The 19,046-nt window shown below is 37.8% G+C and overlaps 1 protein-coding gene across 7 annotated transcripts in view; it reads left to right on the forward strand.

Moving 5' to 3' along the window:
• Positions 1-19,046, forward strand: part of MID1 (midline 1) — a 248,068-nt gene that overhangs the window by 199,798 nt on the left and 29,224 nt on the right. For all 7 annotated transcript variants that reach the window (XM_048951145.1, XM_048951186.1, XM_048951170.1 and 4 more), the window contains 3 exons: positions 8,304-8,411; positions 12,085-12,233; positions 15,732-15,859. In XM_048951145.1, the coding sequence (XP_048807102.1) occupies positions 8,304-8,411; positions 12,085-12,233; positions 15,732-15,859 (385 nt within the window). The remainder of the gene's footprint in view (positions 1-8,303; positions 8,412-12,084; positions 12,234-15,731; positions 15,860-19,046) is intronic.

The following is a 19,046-nucleotide window of genomic DNA, read 5'->3' on the forward strand; positions in this document are numbered from 1 at the left end:
AGTCTTTTGGTTTGGTTTGGTTTTATTTTCAATTCACCGAACGTCATAGGAAGCAAATTCTGGACACTGCTGCAAAATCATTTTTGGCTATTCAAAGAGGGGAAGACATTTCCCTATAATTGCATAGCCCTCAAACTGCTGCCTCCTTTGCTTTCTGTTTGTAATGGAAATGTTCAGTTTCTAGCTGCTTCTAAAGATATGCTGCAGGCTAAATCTCAGCAGAAACTTCTCAACCAAAAATTGTTTTTGTGTCTTATTGGGTGTTTTTATAGCTATGCTATGCAATCACCTGAACAAAGTTGTGTATTGAAAGATCCTTAGCACAGATAGTGAATGCTTACACCAGTCAGACACATTTTAAATCAGTGTGAAAGCAGCCATGCAAAAGCAATGAAGAGAAGATGGCAGCACCTGCAAAAAGCCTGCTGTTATCTTTTTTTTTCATCTTTTTTTTCTTTCTTTTTTTTTCCCCTATGCCTTATCAAGAAGAAATAAGCCAAATGGGAAAACTGTAAGTAATGAAAATTCAAGTTTCTGTTCAGACTGTGTCTACAAGAGAGGTTCCTTAAATTTAATGACACTGTGTGGTCTCCATCCTTTTTTATATGAGATACGTGGAGCATTTCTGCTATTTGAGGGAAAGCAAAGTCAGAACTCAGCTGTTAGAGTGATTCCCTGAAGAAGCACAAACAATAAAGAGGCTTTGTCTGTGACAATAATAAAACAGTGGATGCTCATGTTTTCACTGTCACGGCACTTACTTCTTTTTGAGATTCGGGTCCATTGCATTCAAAGCCTGAGAAAACTGGGTAGTTCTCTTTAGAAAAATCTTAATGCAAAGCCTTTGTGTAGATTTTGGTGGCTGAACTGCAGCAAATGTCCTCTGTAGTCATACATAGCTGAATACTTGTGCTTTGGAATAAGAAATACACTTTTGAGGTTTTCTAGACAATAGGGAAGGGGCAATAGATTAAAAAAGCATTTACCATCAGTATGAAATACATAGCATAGGTAATATGGAAAGTATCTGCACTGAAAACTTTCTTTTTCTGTCCTAATGCCTCCTAGTTTTGTGAAGATACAAGATATTTGTTCAGCAGCTATAGTCTCTTTAAGTCCTAGAAATAGCTTTTTTTTTTTTTTTTTAAAGTAGGCAGGAGAAGGACTTGAAGGAAACTGGGAGCTATTTTTCTCAATGAGAGATTAATTAGCAAATTTGATGTGCCTAAAACCCTCAGGAAGGTTTATAGCATTTTTTTCCTCTGACAGTATCTAATGAGAGGGAGATATTTTATCTGTTAAGATGGTTTAGATGGAATATGTGGCATGATCTACTTTTTATTTACAAGTACTTCACTTCTACCTTTAGTTCCACTCTCATAAAACTTTATTTCATTCAAAGTAGCTTCAAGGAAGCTTCAGTGAGTCCTAATTTTACATAATAGTAGAGAAATTTTAGAAATAAAACTAACAGAACATACTAAGTATATGGATACTTCAGAATTAATACTCATTCAAGGATGTCCTCAATTCATGCCCAGCATGCCCTAGCCTAGTAGTCAAATATTATTTGCCTAAGGAAACATTTAATTGCTTTCACAAATGACTAATTGAATGTATAATTGGTCACATATATGTGTCTAGAATTGCAGCACTTATGCATACTGTTAACGTACAGATTAGGCATATACTAGAGTATGTTATTGCACCTACAACTGTTTTGTAACTTTTAAAGTCATGATTACAATATGGGTTGCATGGACTAAATATAAACCAGTAGGAATTCTTGTCACTGTCTGGTAAAAAGACCAGTTACCATTCCCTCCATCTCTTCCTCTGCCTCACACCCATACATGAGTATGTGTTTGCATCTATGTCAGACTGACATCCCTGCAAAAACTTGTCCTTAGAATTAGAAAGTAAATTTCAGTCACTGTTAATCACTGATCAAGTAATACAGCAGGTAATACTTTGTGCCTACCTCTGAGAGCATAACTGGGCAGTCAAAATGCCCTTACTTTTTGGAGCTCTGTCTTTGAGACATTTACCTTTATGGGAACAAAGCACTCCTAGGTTTCTCCATTATCTATCCTAACAGAAGCTGCTGAACAATAACAAGAGCAGCAAGAAGATCAAAGGCATTGTTCCTCTAGCAAATATGCTAAATACTGGGCCAGAGACCCCAGATTTTAAGTACTGAACTGCTGGATACAGGGGTTCATCTTCAGCATTCTTTGAACTTCAGCAATTGCTTACTTGGTTTTGTTTTTCTACCCTGAATAAGCCAAGAGGAATGTTTTGCTCAACATGACAAAAAGGCATGGTGTCAGCAGGAAAAACAAAATCAGAACAGTAAGTAAGTAAATACTGTTCAATTCAAAAAAATATTTTTATTATTTAGGTTCAAAGAATCGATCAACAGAAAGGGCAAAAAATAATGACTTAAAGGATTAATTTAACCATCTTAGTGTGTCTTGAAAAAACACATCCCTCCTCAGGGCTGGTTTCACTAAAACTTAATCAGTCCTAAACATCACTGTGCCAGAATTGCCCCCCTTCTGCTGTGCTGTGCTGCTCTACATGCTTCCCATGTCCCAGTGCAGTGTCCAAGTCAGACAGGTGAGCTCAGCCCAGCCATTTCCCCAAGTGGCTGCACCACCTTCTGCACATTGAAGGAAAGTGAGGAAAGACTTTTCTTTTTGGCAGTATGATCCCAGAGCAGTTTAACCTAGCTGTGGAACTGCATTTTTTCTCTCAGTAAATATCTTCCCTCCAATGTGCTTTCCTATGCTGAAAAAGGCTAACTATAGATTCAGCATCATGCTGCATTTGTGTTTCATAAAAAACAGTGTTTGGTTCCTTGAAGCAGGCCTAGTCTGTCATCTGTCAGCCTCACTTTATCTGGAGAGGTTCTTTATTAGAATTTTCCAGACAATTTGAATTTAAGATGTTTAATGTTTTTAATGGAAATCTTATGAAAAACAATTTGTTTGCTTTCCATGAAACTTCTGTGTTGTCGTTGTTCTGTTTTGCTTTGCTCCTCTGATTGGATTGTAAATGTCACTGGAGGACTGCTAGGATCCTTGCTGGTTAGTTTTTCTCAACCATCTGCTTCAAAGCACAGCAAGGAAAAAAAAAAAAAGAACAAACCAAAAACTTTACTGTTTGAATGAGTAATGTGAGTATTTCAGACTTCTAAAAAGGTTTACTTTTAGTCAAGATTGGGAAAGATATCCTTATCAGTGCGACTTGAAGTGCTATCTGTAGCTTTCCTTGCCTAATTAGTTCTTCATTCAGCAAATTCCTAGGTAGCCAGAATCAGTTGCTGTACTTTTGTGCTGACCTTTGTTTAACCTACTCTGAGACTGCCTCTAGACCCAGGTTAGAGATAAACTTAGAATGCAAACAAAAACAAAGCCTCTGGCACCTTGAAATGGGAGATGGCCATTCCTTTCTCTTGCACCAATTTAGTCTACAGCAGTTGTAGTTGATCCCTTCAGATGGCAAGCTGATTAATATCACATATTTCCAAAGGCACTGTTTGTCACAGTAGATAAAATCAGTTTTACTCTTAGACTTGATAAAATCTGAAAAAGCTTTAGTCTAAGAGTTGTTTTTGCTCTACAAAAGTAAATGAAACAACCTGTGTTATCAAATGGGGATATGAAAGGAAAGAATTCCTGGCTAGGAATTCAGGCTTAAAATGTAAAAAGAAAGAAATATACGGCAATAAAGTATTGGCTGTTTAGCAGAATTAATGCAATTTGGTTTTTTTCCTCTTATTTTTGTTTATGCATACATAGTAATTATGTAACCATCAACTCACACTCACAAAGAAAAGCTGATATTCTTTGCTTACCTGGATGGCCATGCCTATGGCATTTCGAGGAATGCAGACCATTTTAGGAAAGCTAAAACCTAAACACATACCTCACTTTCCAGAGATTTTTCTACAACCTACTTTACTTCAGTTTGCACAACTAATGGAGGACCAGTGAATAAAAATTACTCTGGTTTTGATTAATTTATCCCAGTCAGTCTTAAAAAAGCAGGCAACCTCTTAGAGTCTCTTATTTTGTTTGTCATTTTGGGATTATTTGCCAACAGACTTAAGCATTTGCACTTGCAGATAAAATTGCCTCACCCATAAGGAATTCCAGAGGGGGAGTTTTGCTCCTGTGGAAAAAATGTCTGCTGAGATACTGAAATATCTTTTGATTCTGGTATATTAGCTTTCATAGCATGAATTTAGTCCTATGGCACTCTGTTTGCCTTTGAATTAACCGTAGAAGCTTTCCTGTAACCTTCAACCACTAGCAGCGTTACAGTTTTTGTGATTTCCCAAACATCTGCTAGGGACTTTGAAACCACCATTTTCATTTTCATATGACCTAAGCTGCAATTTAACTCAGGTCTCTGAAGATGAAAGCCTGGGAAGCCTCAACATAGAGTAGAATGCTTTCCAATGCAGTTCTCAGCTTGTGGATCTGGGAGCAGCTGGCCTGCTTTCCCCTTTGGGTCAGGAGGGCTTGTGGTTTCCAGCTCCCTGTCAGAGAAGCGAGGAAACCCTATTTCTCTATTGTTTAACACCCACTGCTTAAGGCTTAGGCCATTAGACCGTATCCATCTGTCTGGAAAACCTGGAAAGATCTCTGACTGTTTTTTTTTTTTAGCTGTTTGAAATATTAAGATGTTTGGGAAGTAGAAATAAATTAGCCATGAAAGCAAAAGGACTAAACTAAGTCCTTTCTTGTTTATTTTGTTATGGAAAATGTCATAACTTCACTAAATCCTAACAAGGTCTCTGAGTCTGTTTTTTAAAAGTTTTGTGGTATGGAAGAGAAGTTTTTTAAAATGGTACCAACAGAAAAAGATACTTTAGGTTTACGATAGTTATGGATTTCTAAGGAGTGTTCTAATGCCAAAACCAAGATATCTAACTAACTAACTAAGATATGCGTTGATATCAATGACATTTTCAACAGAAAGTTGTCTCCAAGTCTAGCATAAACTCTTGGACAATGAAAATCCTATATTTAAGAACTGGTACTCATCCTGGATGGAGGATACACAGAATTAATTTCTGTTCTCTGCATGATTCAGAGCCTCCCACAACCCAAGTCAGTGACACAGCCTCTGGACTTTTCAGATGAGACTGAGTCCTTTTTTTAATGAACTCTTTGGAAAGAGGGCTTGTTTTTAATGTGGAAAAATATAAAACATAAAACCTCAAATGTTTTCATCAGACAGAACTTGCATTCCTTGGCCAGTCCCAGCTGGAAGTTATTGTCAAGGTTGCTGTTCATCAAAGGACTCAAGCAGAAGGCAAAGTCTTATTCTGGTATTTCTGTAGCACCTGTACAGCAGAGCCCTGTTCCATGCCTCTGGCTCTTTGGTCTGACATATGACTCCTCAGAAATACACAAGTAAATAATATTCAGTGTTAATCTCACAAGTAGTCCCTTTAGGGCCATTGGTAATACGCTGCACTTAAAATTAGGCATGTGCTCAACTATGAAGTTATTACTGATTCAGAGGCCTTCTAGGCTGAAAATTTGATTAAGGAGTATTTCAGCTTGAGAAAAGCCCCCAAATTAAGTGTTGTTTTCTTTTTTCATGTAAGGCTCAGACATATAAAATAGTTTTGGAAATATTCCTTCCAGTTTTAATAAGCTCATGCAAACTATAACATTGGAAATGTCTTCAAATGAAGTTTACAAATGAGTACACTTTCCAGATTTCAAAGGAAAAAGAGAAGTCTGCAGACAGTGTGTAAGAAATTCAAAGTTTTCTTCCAAGCATTTCATTTTTCTTAGTCTAGAGTTTCTTAATTTAAAATTTAATTAGTACTTTATTTTTTAAACCATCTGGGCATTAATGAAACACTGCTGACTTAACCTTTCTGAACTCTCTCTATCATGAAAGTCACCCCAAATACTACTGAGGTCTACCGTACAAAACACACTCATGATATAAGTTGTGATAGAAGTAACACTTTGAGTGGAAGCTACTCAAAAATCCCGTGAAATGTTACAGTAATTCAATGCCAAAGTCAGCACAAGCATGAACAAACCTTGTTATTGAAGTAAAAAGAGTTGTATCCGTGTGTAGTGAATGGGATCGTTGCCCCTCAACTGAGCCTATTTGAGATTCACCACGTTGGTGGAATTTCAGTCCACTAATAAAATGGGTGAAATAGGTGCAGGGGAGAATTTTGTGTTGGACACATTGTTGAAAACAGCTCTGCACAAGTTCACACCAAAGTACAGTGCTTGACCAGGTGTTACGCAGCTGGTCTGGTGGGATGATGATAAGTGGTAGAGCTGGAAGGACAACTTTTACACAACCCAATTTTGGCTCTTCAGTGAGGCTGATATTTTGGTTGATTATTTCTGGATTCTCCGTAAGCCATCAGTGGAGAGATGTGTGCACTGTCAGAGGCTTTGGGTTAGCTGTTCCATGGTCTGTCTCTACTCATGGACTCTAACGGGAAGCCAGATGGAAGACATTGCTGTTGTGAGTAAATAAATAGGCACCCTAAAACTGCATGGTTTCTACTTCTTCAGTTTCTACTTCTGTGCTACGCACAGCATTCTTCAGAATTTTCAGTACCATCTATTCCCTTCCAGAAACGAATTTATTTTCTCTTTAACCCTGACAGCATAATTAATATTTAAACCAATGAAATATGCAACTAAATTTTAACTTTATAAAGATTTGAGGAAGATAATCCAAATTCTTAATGAAAGCAGGTCTTTGTAAACAAGTCCCCTTTTTGCCCAGAGGACACAATGTGTTATATATTAGAAGGTATTTATAAAATTGGTCCTGGCCCAAACTTAGACACGTAGGCATTTGCTTAATCTTAATGAGCTCTGTAATATGCTTACAGGTAAATGCATGTTTAAAAACATTGTTGGAAGAAAAAAGAAGAAAGCTGAGACAGATCAAAGTGTTGATTGGACTGAAAAAAAATAACCAAGGAGGGGAAATAGAGTTAGTTTTCACCTGGAACTGTTCCCTGTTCTGGTTCACCACTAGCTCTACTAGTGCAATGGAAAAGGTGATTAGTGTAGTTCTAGGAGAAACTGGCCAGGACAGAGGGCTGCTTTACCCTGATTGCTAAGTGAGTATGGAAGCTCAATTCTGAAATCACTCCTTCTATTTTTTCTCCATTGTAGATATGATTAGGACTTTTCACCTTTTTTATTTCTCCTTAAGCTGCTTATTTAAGCTATACGTACTACTGCTGGTGGGGAGGTACATTTTGCTTGTCATACAAAATGTTAACTTTCCATTGAAAAGAAATCAGTCTCATTCAGAAACAAAGCATTTTCATCTGAAAAACAAAACTTTTCTATTTCAAGTTTGCTTATTTTTTGACAGAAAGTCAACATTTTCCACAGAAAACTAGTATTCTTTGTTGCTTTTTTTGGTGCTAACAGCAGTTTCAGCAGCTCATATTATGTCTGCATCAGCACAGTTATTATATTCTGATTTATCATCAAATTAGCAATGATAAAGAAGACATTCCATACACATGACTAAGTAATGTCACTTGGATCTCTGGTTTCTTGAATCTTTCACAGACTACATGGACACTGAAAGTAATTATTATGTTTTCAAATGCTAAATTCAGCAAATCAAACATTAGGAATCAAGGAAGCCAAAGTAGTGAACATACATTGTCACTGTATAACTCCACAGTTTGCACTTTGAGCATATAGTATAGTTCTGTTTCTCTTATCAGAAAGGAGATGGTAGACCTGGCAAAGTTTCAGAGAAGGAAACAAGAATGGTTGAAAGTATGAAAGGGCTTTTGTGTGAAGAAAAACTGAATTATCTCAGACTCTTCAGTGTGGAGAATAAGCCCTACAAGTGGATAAACCAGTAATCTAGTAGATCCACAGAAGATAACGCTTATGGGGATTAATAATGATGTAAAAATTGTTTCTAGTTCAAGATGATTCTGGGCTGAAATTGGTTAGAGTATGAGGCAGTATTCTTGGGAAGCACCAAACATGCTTGGCTTTCTTAAGACGTGTTGCTAGCAGATGCTGGCATTAGCAGCTAATGGAGGCGGGATACTGTACTAGAGGTACGTGTCATCCAGTACTTGTACTCTTACGTGCATGAATATTCATGCAGTCCTATTTAATTCTTCAGTCTGTGATTTGTTTTCCACCTCCTGAAGAGCTTTCATGTCTAACAACTGTCGGCCATAAAGGACATCACTCTGTCATCAGAGGAACAGGCTTTTCTCACTTGAATTAGAAATAAGATCAACATGGTTTACTTTGTAGGTGAACGCATCTCGCCAAGAAACCAAGCTGATGGAAGAATGTGACCAGCTTATTGAAATAATACAACAGAGACGACAAATAATTGGAACCAAAATCAAGGAAGGAAAGGTAACAGCTTTTCTTCTTTATATCACGGAAACAACATTACTTCTTTATGCTTACAGCTTTTTGACTTCAGGTACTTAAAAATTTGTAAGTCTCCCTCTGTAGTCCTGGGCTATTATTTTTTTATGTAAAGAGGAAAGAAATCGGCTAAGGTTAGGATGTCAGACTTAAACACTTTATTTAGTATTTCTCTTCCTACACACAATTATAATTTTTAAGGATAAACATTGAAATGATATGACTGACGGTGAATAATAATAAAATGCTTCCTTCCCTCTGCTATATGCCTAACAGCCTATCTCCAAAATTTTCACTTTCACAAAGTGCCACAGTATTTGCTACACATTTCTAATTACTGAGTTATGATGATTATTCATGGCAAACATACTGAGCAATAGAATCTCTGATATTCAAGTTTCAACACATTGAGCTAGCTACCTGTTAACTCAGAACCATATTAGAGTCGAATTAACATTCTTATTTGCTTGGTACATGGTGTTTACTCTTTAACTGCTAAAATAACCAAGTCAAATATAAACTCTTCTTGTGTGGGAAAGACTCAGGAAAGGAACAAAGTCAAGAGCAGGTTAAATGGTTCATTCAGCTGTCAAGCTATTCCAATTAACTTGAAATGAAAAGCCTGTAGGCAAGGGCTGACTTAAACATGTTTGAAACTGTGGGTCCTCTACATTGTGTGATAGAACCTGAATTTCCCCATGCTGTTAACAAAATATAATTCCCTACTACAGGGAAATGATGGCCTTTTGAATTATTGTTTCAACTGTGTTCCCCTATGTATTGAGACCAGCTGTGCATTCAATGAAGTAGAAGTCTTTCCCTTATTTTGGATTTATGCTACATTAGTTACTTTTTAAAAATTGATTGCTTGTGAACATGTATTCTGATGTCGAAATATTGCTGATATCAGAATATAACCCCATTCCTTGTTCTACTTTGTTTAATCAAAAAGTGGTACCAATGGAAGACCAGTTTAGGTCTGGAATGTGTTTCCTCAGAATGCTGTAGATGGTGAAAGATTCATGGAGTCAAGAGTCTTATGGACTAACTCATGAAAGAAAAGCAAACTGAAGAAAAGTCAGAGAACAAAAACAGCAATAACAATAACAAAACTGCAAAATTAAATGCTGCAATGCCACTTCAGGCTCAGGACATCCATGAGCCACAAATTGCTGCTGGCTGAGTCAGTCCTCTGAGAATGTGTTATTTCCTAGACGGTCCTAGACGGTGCCTCCACTACTGGCCTATTTAAACGAGATGCTAAGCTAGATGGACAATTAAGATTAGTTCTTAATCTGCTCTTAATGTGAGAATCAGGCTAGTCTTTTCTGAGTAATTATGTAAATACCTTAACAGTCATGAAACTTTGCTAAGGATTACATGTCCAGGGAGCTCTCTAATGGCCAGAAAATCTGAAAAACCACAGAAATTCAGTTCCAGGTACCTTCTTTTAAAGCAAGCAGTGACTTCTCTCTGTAGTCTTTCTGGAAGGGAAAGAATGGCAGATTTTTCTTGGAAATGATAGTGAAGGCTACAATGATGGAAATACTCAAATATAGTTCTAGCTAAGACTGCAGGGCTGCACATTCAGACATACCAGTCTTACAATGGAGTGCAGCTCCTTTGCTAATCTCACTTATCACCTAAAACCTATAAAACCTGACTGAGCGCTTAGCAGGAAGAACACTTAAATAGAGAAGATAATTTTAGTGCAGAGGTCATTCCTGCCACTACGGACAGAGGGAGGGGACACTCTTCCTTTAGATGTTTATGACCAGTTGTCTTTTTAAATTTTAAAGAAAAATCAAGTAAACAACAAAAAAATTGTTTATATGTAGACCTTGAAACTCATGGCATGTCTTCTAAATGCTAAAAGTTCACAAGGTAACGTTTGTATTAGTTCATGCATTCTTTTTTTTTTTTTTATTAATACCTAAATGAAGAGGTGACCAATTACTGCAGTGTACCTTTCTCTGGTTAGACTGGTGTAGCCAAATTGTGATCTCTGCTTAAATGCACAATTAGAAAAAGTATTTTCTTATCCTTGGAACAATCAGTTGAACCATTCCTATTCCCGATATCTATCTCCACCTCTCAGTGTATTTATGAAAAGCTGAGATCTAAATACTGTTCCCTTATTCTGATAAGTAATTGTGAAAGTACTTCAATTATTGAGTCTTCCTCAGTGTAACTGTACATCTAGATGTGTAACACTCTAAACATAAGTCAACAGTAATAAAACCACCAACACCAGCCATATCAACAAAGTGCAACCAGTAAATCATAAATCAGTGGAAGAGATTCTCTGCCTTGCTCAGCACTTTAATAGCCCCATCTAGTTAGTGTATCCAGGTTTGGAGTCCCAACACAGAAAGACATTGGAACAAACTGGAGGAAACTCAGGGAAGGGTTTCCAAGGCATTGGGTGCCTGAACACTTTGAACTGTGAGGAGAAAGCCTGATCAGATCAGTGGCAATCTCAAAATCTGTATGCTTTTCCTGCATTTTTATCTTTATTTCTTCTATCCTTAAAAGAAACACCAATGTTACAGAACACAAATTGTTTAGACAGTGATTTCTTTTTGAAAGTTTTCCAAAAGATGTTTTTTTCCAGAAGATTTTAATTGTCATGTAGGAGCACTAAGATATTCATCTCTGCTTAGAAAGTCATAACTCCTGTCACAATTATATCTGAAATTACATTCAACAGCTTCAAAGTTTATGCCATAATTCCCAAGATTTAGAACTCTGTCATGATTATAAGTTTGCACTTTTTTTGCTAATGCACATACTTATTAGTTTCCTCATTTTTTTCTGGTAACTGAGTCCTAATGCCTTTCTAAACTTCAGATTATTTCATTTCCTTCCTTTTCCTTACTCCCGTTCAAACTATGAAGTAGCAGCAATCCTGGTGTGATAGCAACGGGAAGGACTCCCAGACCTTTCAGGAACTATTAATTTTGTTAGCCAACATTGTCTCTAAATGGGGAATTGACTGTGCCCCTCCCTAACCTTTCAGCTAGTGATTACAGTCACATCTACTGTGTTTATCTCCAGCACATATGTTTTCAGTAATAATAATAATCTCTTCAGTACTACTGTGCTTTTGTCCTGTTAAAAATACCCCCCCAAAAACCACCTTGTTTGACTAAGAGCTTGTAATGAAAATGGCAGATGTATTGTTGGTAGAAATTAACGATCCTTTTTTCTCAAATTTTATTTTTGGATGATTTTTTTATGAAATTTACCTCAGTAATATGGAAAAAAGTATGCCATCTGTAAGCTGCCGTTGAGACTGATCTCTTCACTTCAGGAAAACGGTTATCTAAATACCCTTTAGTTATCATATAAGCAGAAAGTACCAGGAAATGACGTTTCTTCTGTTGGAAGGAAAGCCAGCTGTGCTTGTTTTGGCTCTCCTCTGTTGTTTTCCACATGGAAAATTTTGAGGCATGAAGGCTGTGCCTGTCTCCTGATTTAAAATGTTCTGTGGCTAGTGGAAGGCAGTCACCATCAAACTGTGTGTGAAAGAAGCTCTTGTCAGGGAGGCCATTTGTCTTGGGTCCCCCTTTCCATGTCAGTTCTGCCTCAGAAGTGCAAATGTAATAGTGATTTGTGACCTTAGAGAAGTGACTGCTTTCTTATGTTTCCGCACAAGGTGGTGAGGTTGAGAAAACTGGCTCAGCAGATTGCAAACTGCAAACAGTGCATTGAGCGCTCGACGTCCCTCATCTCTCAGGCTGAGCAGTCGCTGAAGGAGAATGATCACGCTCGCTTCCTACAAACAGCTAAAAACATCACCGAAAGGTAAATATGTTCCTCTCAATAAACAGGAGAACCTCAATTTCAGGCAGTTAGGTGGCTGTGTTGCTTTGTCCCACCACTGTAATAATGTGGTCAAAGAAGGAAGGATGAGTTGCTGTGTTCCCCAGTAACGCCACTTTGTGCTGTACCAGACGAAGAAAGACCTTGCTGTAATGCTAAATCAAAACATCCCTTTGAAAAGAGAAGTAGTCAAGAAAGGGAGTGAAATAAGTATTAGAACAGTTAGAAAAGTTCATAGATTCAGAAAGAAATATGGGAGCATGTGTGTTCCCTTAGGAGAAATTTGACATGGTCTTACAAAACAGCAAGGAGCAAGGTAACAAAACTAGGAATTGGGCCTGATGACCCTTATGGGTCCTTTCCAATTCAGGACATTATTTTCTGATTCTATGAAACTGTGTAGCTTTGAGAACATGTGATGTACATCTCAGGTAGCCCACTCAAATATTAAAGGGTTCAACAGCTTGAATGTCTGGAAGTTATGGAGGCTACTGTTCTGGGTTCCTAGGTGCAGAGAATTTCTGCTACTTCTAGCATCCTTGCTCTTTTTCAGATATATCGAAGACAAGGGAATTAGTGTTTTCAGGAACCTGTCCTGTCAAAAAATTCAGTCTAGTTTCAGGGCAAATGCTGCGAAGGCTAAAACATTCCCACTGAATGTCAACAGTGATTTCTGATAAAATTCACTTGGAATTATCCGCTGTTTAGCCATTAGCAAAAGAAACAAAAAGAAGGAGCATGTACCTGTGACAATGATTAAGACAACAATATGAAGCATCTTAATTCATTCAGCTTTTTAATTTTGCTTTTTTAAAAAATAATATCTTGAGTTCACATTGTACCTTCACAATGTCCAGCCAATTTTGACCTGGTCCAGATCATGACATTCCTTGCTTTCAAGCCAGTCAACTTACTCTAGAGCACTGTATGCAGATTCCTAGAATATCTATTTTCACCAAAGCTGTTTTAATCAATTTACATACAAACCAGAAACACTGGGTTTCCCATTACAAGTTCATAGAACAGAAACTTTGCTGAGAAGGGCAAGGCAAGACAGTGGATTCAATTTGATCTGTCAGACTTGGATCCTATTTTGTATTCTATCACTATGATGTATTGTGCTACTGATTTTTCCCGGGTGAAGCTGATAAAAAAACTACTGCAGAATATACATGAGCGCTGTGAGGAAAATGCCAAAGGAGAGAGTAGGACCTTTATTCAGTATTCAATGGAATAAGCAGTAGGGTGATACAAAACTTTCTAACAGACTACTAGAGGACATTCAGAAAAGCTCCATTTTGAACTTGTTGAAATGAACACTTGCATCATAAATAGAGTCTGTATGGGAACTGCTGAGTCACAGCCTGAACCCCTGATTGATCACCTGAGGTGAGCCATGAGTCAGCCAGAGGAGCACAGGTGAAGGCAATTCACCTGTGCTGCTGGAAGGTGCACAGAAGGTGCACCCCTCCTAGACCTATTTGAGAGCTGGCTACCAGCAGGGAAGGGTCTCTTCTGGTGTTCCCTTCTTCTGGTGCTTTCTGTAGGTAAGCCTTCCATTTATTCTCCTTATTGTCCTAGTCTATTTTGCCTAACTCTCTTGTGATTATAACATCTTAATATCCATTGATTATACAAGAGTCACAGGAGTGATGCTTAGAGAACAGAAATGAGACCAGCTGACATATGTGTCCAATCAAATCTAGTTCTTGGCTATCACAGATTGTTTATCTGTAATGAGATGGCTGTTAACGTCTTGCAAAACAAAAAATCATTAAAGCAATGAATAAGAACGGAGGGAAAACCAGCAGGTGCTTGCAGACAAATTACAAATAGAAAAAGAGTTTAAAAAAAAAAAAAAAAAAAAGTTATTTTTCCCAAGTAAGTTTCCTAGCTCATATGTGGTGAGCAATGTTTTATTTGCACTCAGACTACTCTCACCGGAGTCCTGAACTCCTGGAGCTGAAACAGTCTTCTGAAACCATGCTCGTTACATTTCTTCATATATTTCAAAGTAATAGTAGTATAATATTCTCTTTTGTAAGCACAACAGGTAACTATGTATAGCAAAGGCATCATACACACTACAGTGACTTATGTAATGGGTTATTTATAATGGGTGAACTGGATTTATCCTAGAAAACCCCTCTCCAACCAAGTACAGTGTCAGATGAAACAAGCAGAAAGTACAAGAAAACATTCATTTCTCTGAATCTAAAATGATCTTTGAAATGGTGAACCATCAAAAATTGACTTTAACACGCTTAATCACAGTGCATTCTCTTTATTGTCCCAAAAGAGCTTGATGATAAGGTCTTCTTCAGAGAAACTTTTCACATTACATACCTGCTTGCTGGTTTCTTAGTAAGGTTATTTCTGATTTTTTGGAGGTGTGAGTCAGGCTGAGTATGCCCTACAAGAAATGTATGGCCCTACTAGAAGCATGTGTCTTGTTTCTCTGCTAGATCTAAAAGCACAACAGCACAACTGCAACTGCAGGTGAACTACTTCAGTCTCATCTACGGTGAAATGCTCCAATTTGCAACAGTGTTAATTGAAGAGATCAAAACATTTTGACCTGACACCTTGTGACTGACAGATAAGGGACATATATTGTGCTCGTGGTTTTGTGTTCACTTCCAAACCAAAACAATTTTCTGTTGTGTAACACAAAGTTTAATAACCTTGCAGAATTCTCTCCTGAGTTTTCTGTATGCGTTTCCAGTATCCAGCTATGCAGTAACAAATGTTTTAGGATGGCAAGTTGGAGGATCCAAAAAATAGATCCTGTTGGCAGCTTTCTTCTGAAAGTGCATTTTTTTAACGTTCTTGCTGGTGGACAAACAAAAAGTGGATGTAGCTCCTGAAATGAGGTAGGCAAGGAAACTCTTTAGTTTGAAGGAAGTATGCACACATGCTTTGCAGAGAAAAGCTTTTCAAAATAAACTGTGCTGACATCTATTGGTTTTATCTTCCCCTGTGCTTTTTGAATTTAACAGCAATCTGCTGTGCTAAACAGCTGAGGAGGTGTGGTGATCTGCAGCAAGCCCTTGAGACAGCACTGTGAAGGAATGCCTGTAGCAAGAAACTGCCTAGGAAAAAAGGGGGTTGGAAGAGATGCAGCATATGTCAGAATTGCTTAGAACACAGATAAAAAATTTTGCTAGTGCTACTTTGGTTCAGAGGTGACTGGCAGGAACAGTTATAAGTATATTGTTGCTCAGTCTGCATTTCATTAAAAACTTATCTAATACTGCACATTAGACAAAAGCTAAGTACCAAGAGATGTTTCCTGGAGACTTTTCTTCCAAAAGTAAAAGTGGCAGGAGAAACTCCTGACAGCCAGTATAAATAAAATACTTGTAAAATATTTGTCAAGCTTTTGGAGAATTCATAGTGATCGTGATGATTAGATCCTACTTTGTTGTAGAAGCTATTGTGTCTTTGGATGTGCTAAAAGATCTTTTCTTTTCATTACAGGGTTTCCATGGCAACTGCATCCTCCCAGGTTCTAATTCCTGAAATTAATCTCAACGATACTTTTGATACTTTCGCACTTGATTTTACCAGGGAGAAGAAATTGTTAGAATGCCTTGATTATCTTACAGGTAATTTTCTTCTCAATATACTAATGTATTTCTCATTAAAAAAAACCACTCTGCAGTAGTGATAGGATTTTCTTCATTGCTCTCCCATTTAAACCTTTACATTTTACCCCAAGCGGCCCCAGAGTGCCCAAGGTAGCCACAACAGGGATGTATTTCTGTCATCCTCATTCCTCTCACTGCCTCCCCACCAGGATGTGGATAAGTGTAAAAGTGTAAGAAATGGTTAAAAGTCACAGCAGAAGAGTGAAATAAATGAACAGCTGGAGCTCAGCCTGGAGTGGCCCAAATCACAGCCCCAAGTCAGAGGAAGGGGAGCAGGGACCCAGTGCTATTTCCCAGGAGGCAGATGTGCCAAGAATTACACTATCCCTTAGGGCTGCCTTCTCGCTGCAGCAGATTGCAGTCTGGCAGATGTCCTGGGCAACCAGAAGCTATTCAAGCTATCAGCATGGAGGGCTTAGTAGTGGAAAATGTTTTCTTGTAGCAACTGTGCCTTTTCCCCATCACATAACTGGAGAACCATGCTGTGTTTGGAGCTGGGGAGCATGCAGTTTGCTCTGCAGAGTTAGCTGAGAGCTTTGGTCTGTTGACTCCTGCAGGATTGAATTCTTATTGATGGCCTGAGTCATGTGCAGTCTCAGAGTATATAATGACTCACAAAGAGAAACAAATTGCTGTAATTTAGGATGTTTTAATTTCAGTGCCAGAATTAGAACAATTCATTCCATTTCAATTGAAAACAGAGGAGACAGGGCGTGGGTTTTCATTTTGCAAGGTCTTTAAGAATCTTCTGTTAATAGTCACAATTTGCAAGGAAAAACAAAAAGCACTGTTAGAAAAGCACTTGAAAACTCTACGTGGGCCCATTCTCTTTGCCCAGATTGCAGGAAATGTACTCTTGCTATTTCAGAAGAATGCAGGAGCATGGAGTCTCCTCGTGGCCAAACATGGAATCTTTTGAGATGCAGAGGGCTCATTTCTGGCTTATCTAAAGCGGAATAAATGATTAAATGACTTCTAAGATAAACAAGGCTGTCTGCATGCACAGAGTTGTAGCAGAGTAGATCTGTGGAGATCTTACCATATTTGAATGAGCAGTGTTTTTCTGCAAGAAATTTCTCTATCACTGTGTAACTTGTGAATGCAGTCAGTGTATGAAGGATACTGAAGTAAATAATAATCAAAACTCTGGTGAAAGTTACTTGCTACTTTTTTTTTTTTTTTTTTTTTTTGTCCAGTTGCTACCGGTTAAATGTTAAGATGTCTGGCTTTCCCTTCATTGCCTCTCCCCCCAGTGTCTGTTGAAGTTTTGCACCAAAATTGAGGGCTCACCCTAAGGTTGTAAAAAGACAAGTGAAAGGAAAGGTTAACAAAAATGCCAGACTCATTTGCACAAACCTAAGAATCTCCTGTAGAATAATTGGCCTCAAATTGTTTATTGTCAGAGAAGAGGAAAATCCGCCTCATTTTGAGAGGTGCCTATTTCTCCTAATTGGCTCCAAACAAAGGCTGGAAAGTCTCATTTAAAAGTAGATAATTATGGTTTTGATATTTGAAGGTATTTGAGACGAAATGCATTTAGCAGTCTGTTCCCCCCTCCCCCAATCTTCATCTCTTCGCACATCACATGTCAATATCACCAGTCTAATTGCTGTGCAGTGCAGAAAATGAAGGATGTGTCTGTTCCAAAATGAAGGGCAGTCTTGCTGCAGTATTCAGTCAGTGCCACAAGGATTCCTTTTGCGACCCATCATACTGGCTGTGCTCCTTCTGTGCCTTCTTCCTACCTCATTCACAGTCTTGAAAAATTTATCACAATCCAGTCTAGGAGAAATATATATATTGCAGTATATCAAGCTGTTAAGCTGCTTTACACTAATCTACCGTTTTCATCCTTGCCTTTGATGCTGAGTGAAAAACATTTTTAGCTGGCCCTATGTTTTACTGTTTTTCTTCATATTAATGAATATCATCTGGTTGCAGTGCCAAATTCCAAAACATGTTTGAATTAACTGAACATAAAATGTGACTGATTCAGACTTGAGAAATATTTATGTAAATGCATCTATGTGTAATGCATTACCTATGTATATGTAATGCGTATGTGTATGTTTATATATATATATAACCCTGAAAGTCAAATGCACTTGATTCTTCTATTATTATTCAGAAATGCTAGAGGAACGTTTGTGTTATTTTCTCCTTTCAGATTGATGAATGCAATCTTTGTAGATTTTACACTGAGATCTGAGTGACAGAGTGAATTGGGCTTTACCTTTATCATGTTTCAGTTAGGTAAAATAAAGACCATTTGCAAGTCCTAGCAATACATCTTTGTTGCCTATTAGGAGTGGATGCCTATATTACGTCTTACATCTGTACTGCTTCTGAACAAAATGTCAAAGCTTGAATTCCAACCTCATTCTCTCTGCCATCAGTTGCTTTCAAAGCAGTTGACCACAGGTATCTTCTGGAGATTTTCTTCTTTGTTTCTTCCCCAGTGTGCTATACATCAGATCTTCTTCATCTTCCATCTTCCCAAGCCATTTTCTGTGTGGCACGTTGAAACTTGAATCCTTCTTTCCTCCTAGGCTATTTCTTTCAGTCATTCCAAAGCTTCTGCTATCCAAATAAAAATCTCTGCTCTCTCTCTCTCTCTGAAAGTTGCCAGCTCAACATTGAGATGTCAAGCTCAGCATAGTAAAACAATACCCTTAATCTTCCTCTGACTGTTTCTTCCTTGGTATCTGTAGTCTGAATGTCTTTTAAAAGTATTCTATCTTGCCAGTTGCTCAGGCTTTTCATCTGGAACTCATTTTTTCCTTAACATGTGTCTAGCTAGATACCAGTGCCTGTGACTTGCAAATTCTCTGCATAGTGTTGTTGAGGTAGGAACATTTTTATCCATTGTGAATCAGAAATACTTTTCTTACGTTATAATGCTGTGAAATTAGTTGCAGCAACATCTGTCCTTTCATCTTGCACTTTTCCCTGCTTCAGAAATCCCATCTGAAACAATACGTTCTTCATCCATCACTTTAGTTAAAACTGCACTAACAAATATGTGTTTTCTGGTGTATGCCAGGATTTTTTTCCCATGGAAACAGTTTCATTCTTGAAACCCATGCAACTGTCCTTCCTTCTAAATTACTTTTACTATTAAAAGAGTAAACCTATTCTCCAACCA

The sequence above is a fragment of the Lagopus muta genome, chromosome 1 (genome assembly GCF_023343835.1).
Source record: "Lagopus muta isolate bLagMut1 chromosome 1, bLagMut1 primary, whole genome shotgun sequence".
NCBI lineage: Eukaryota > Metazoa > Chordata > Aves > Galliformes > Phasianidae > Lagopus > Lagopus muta.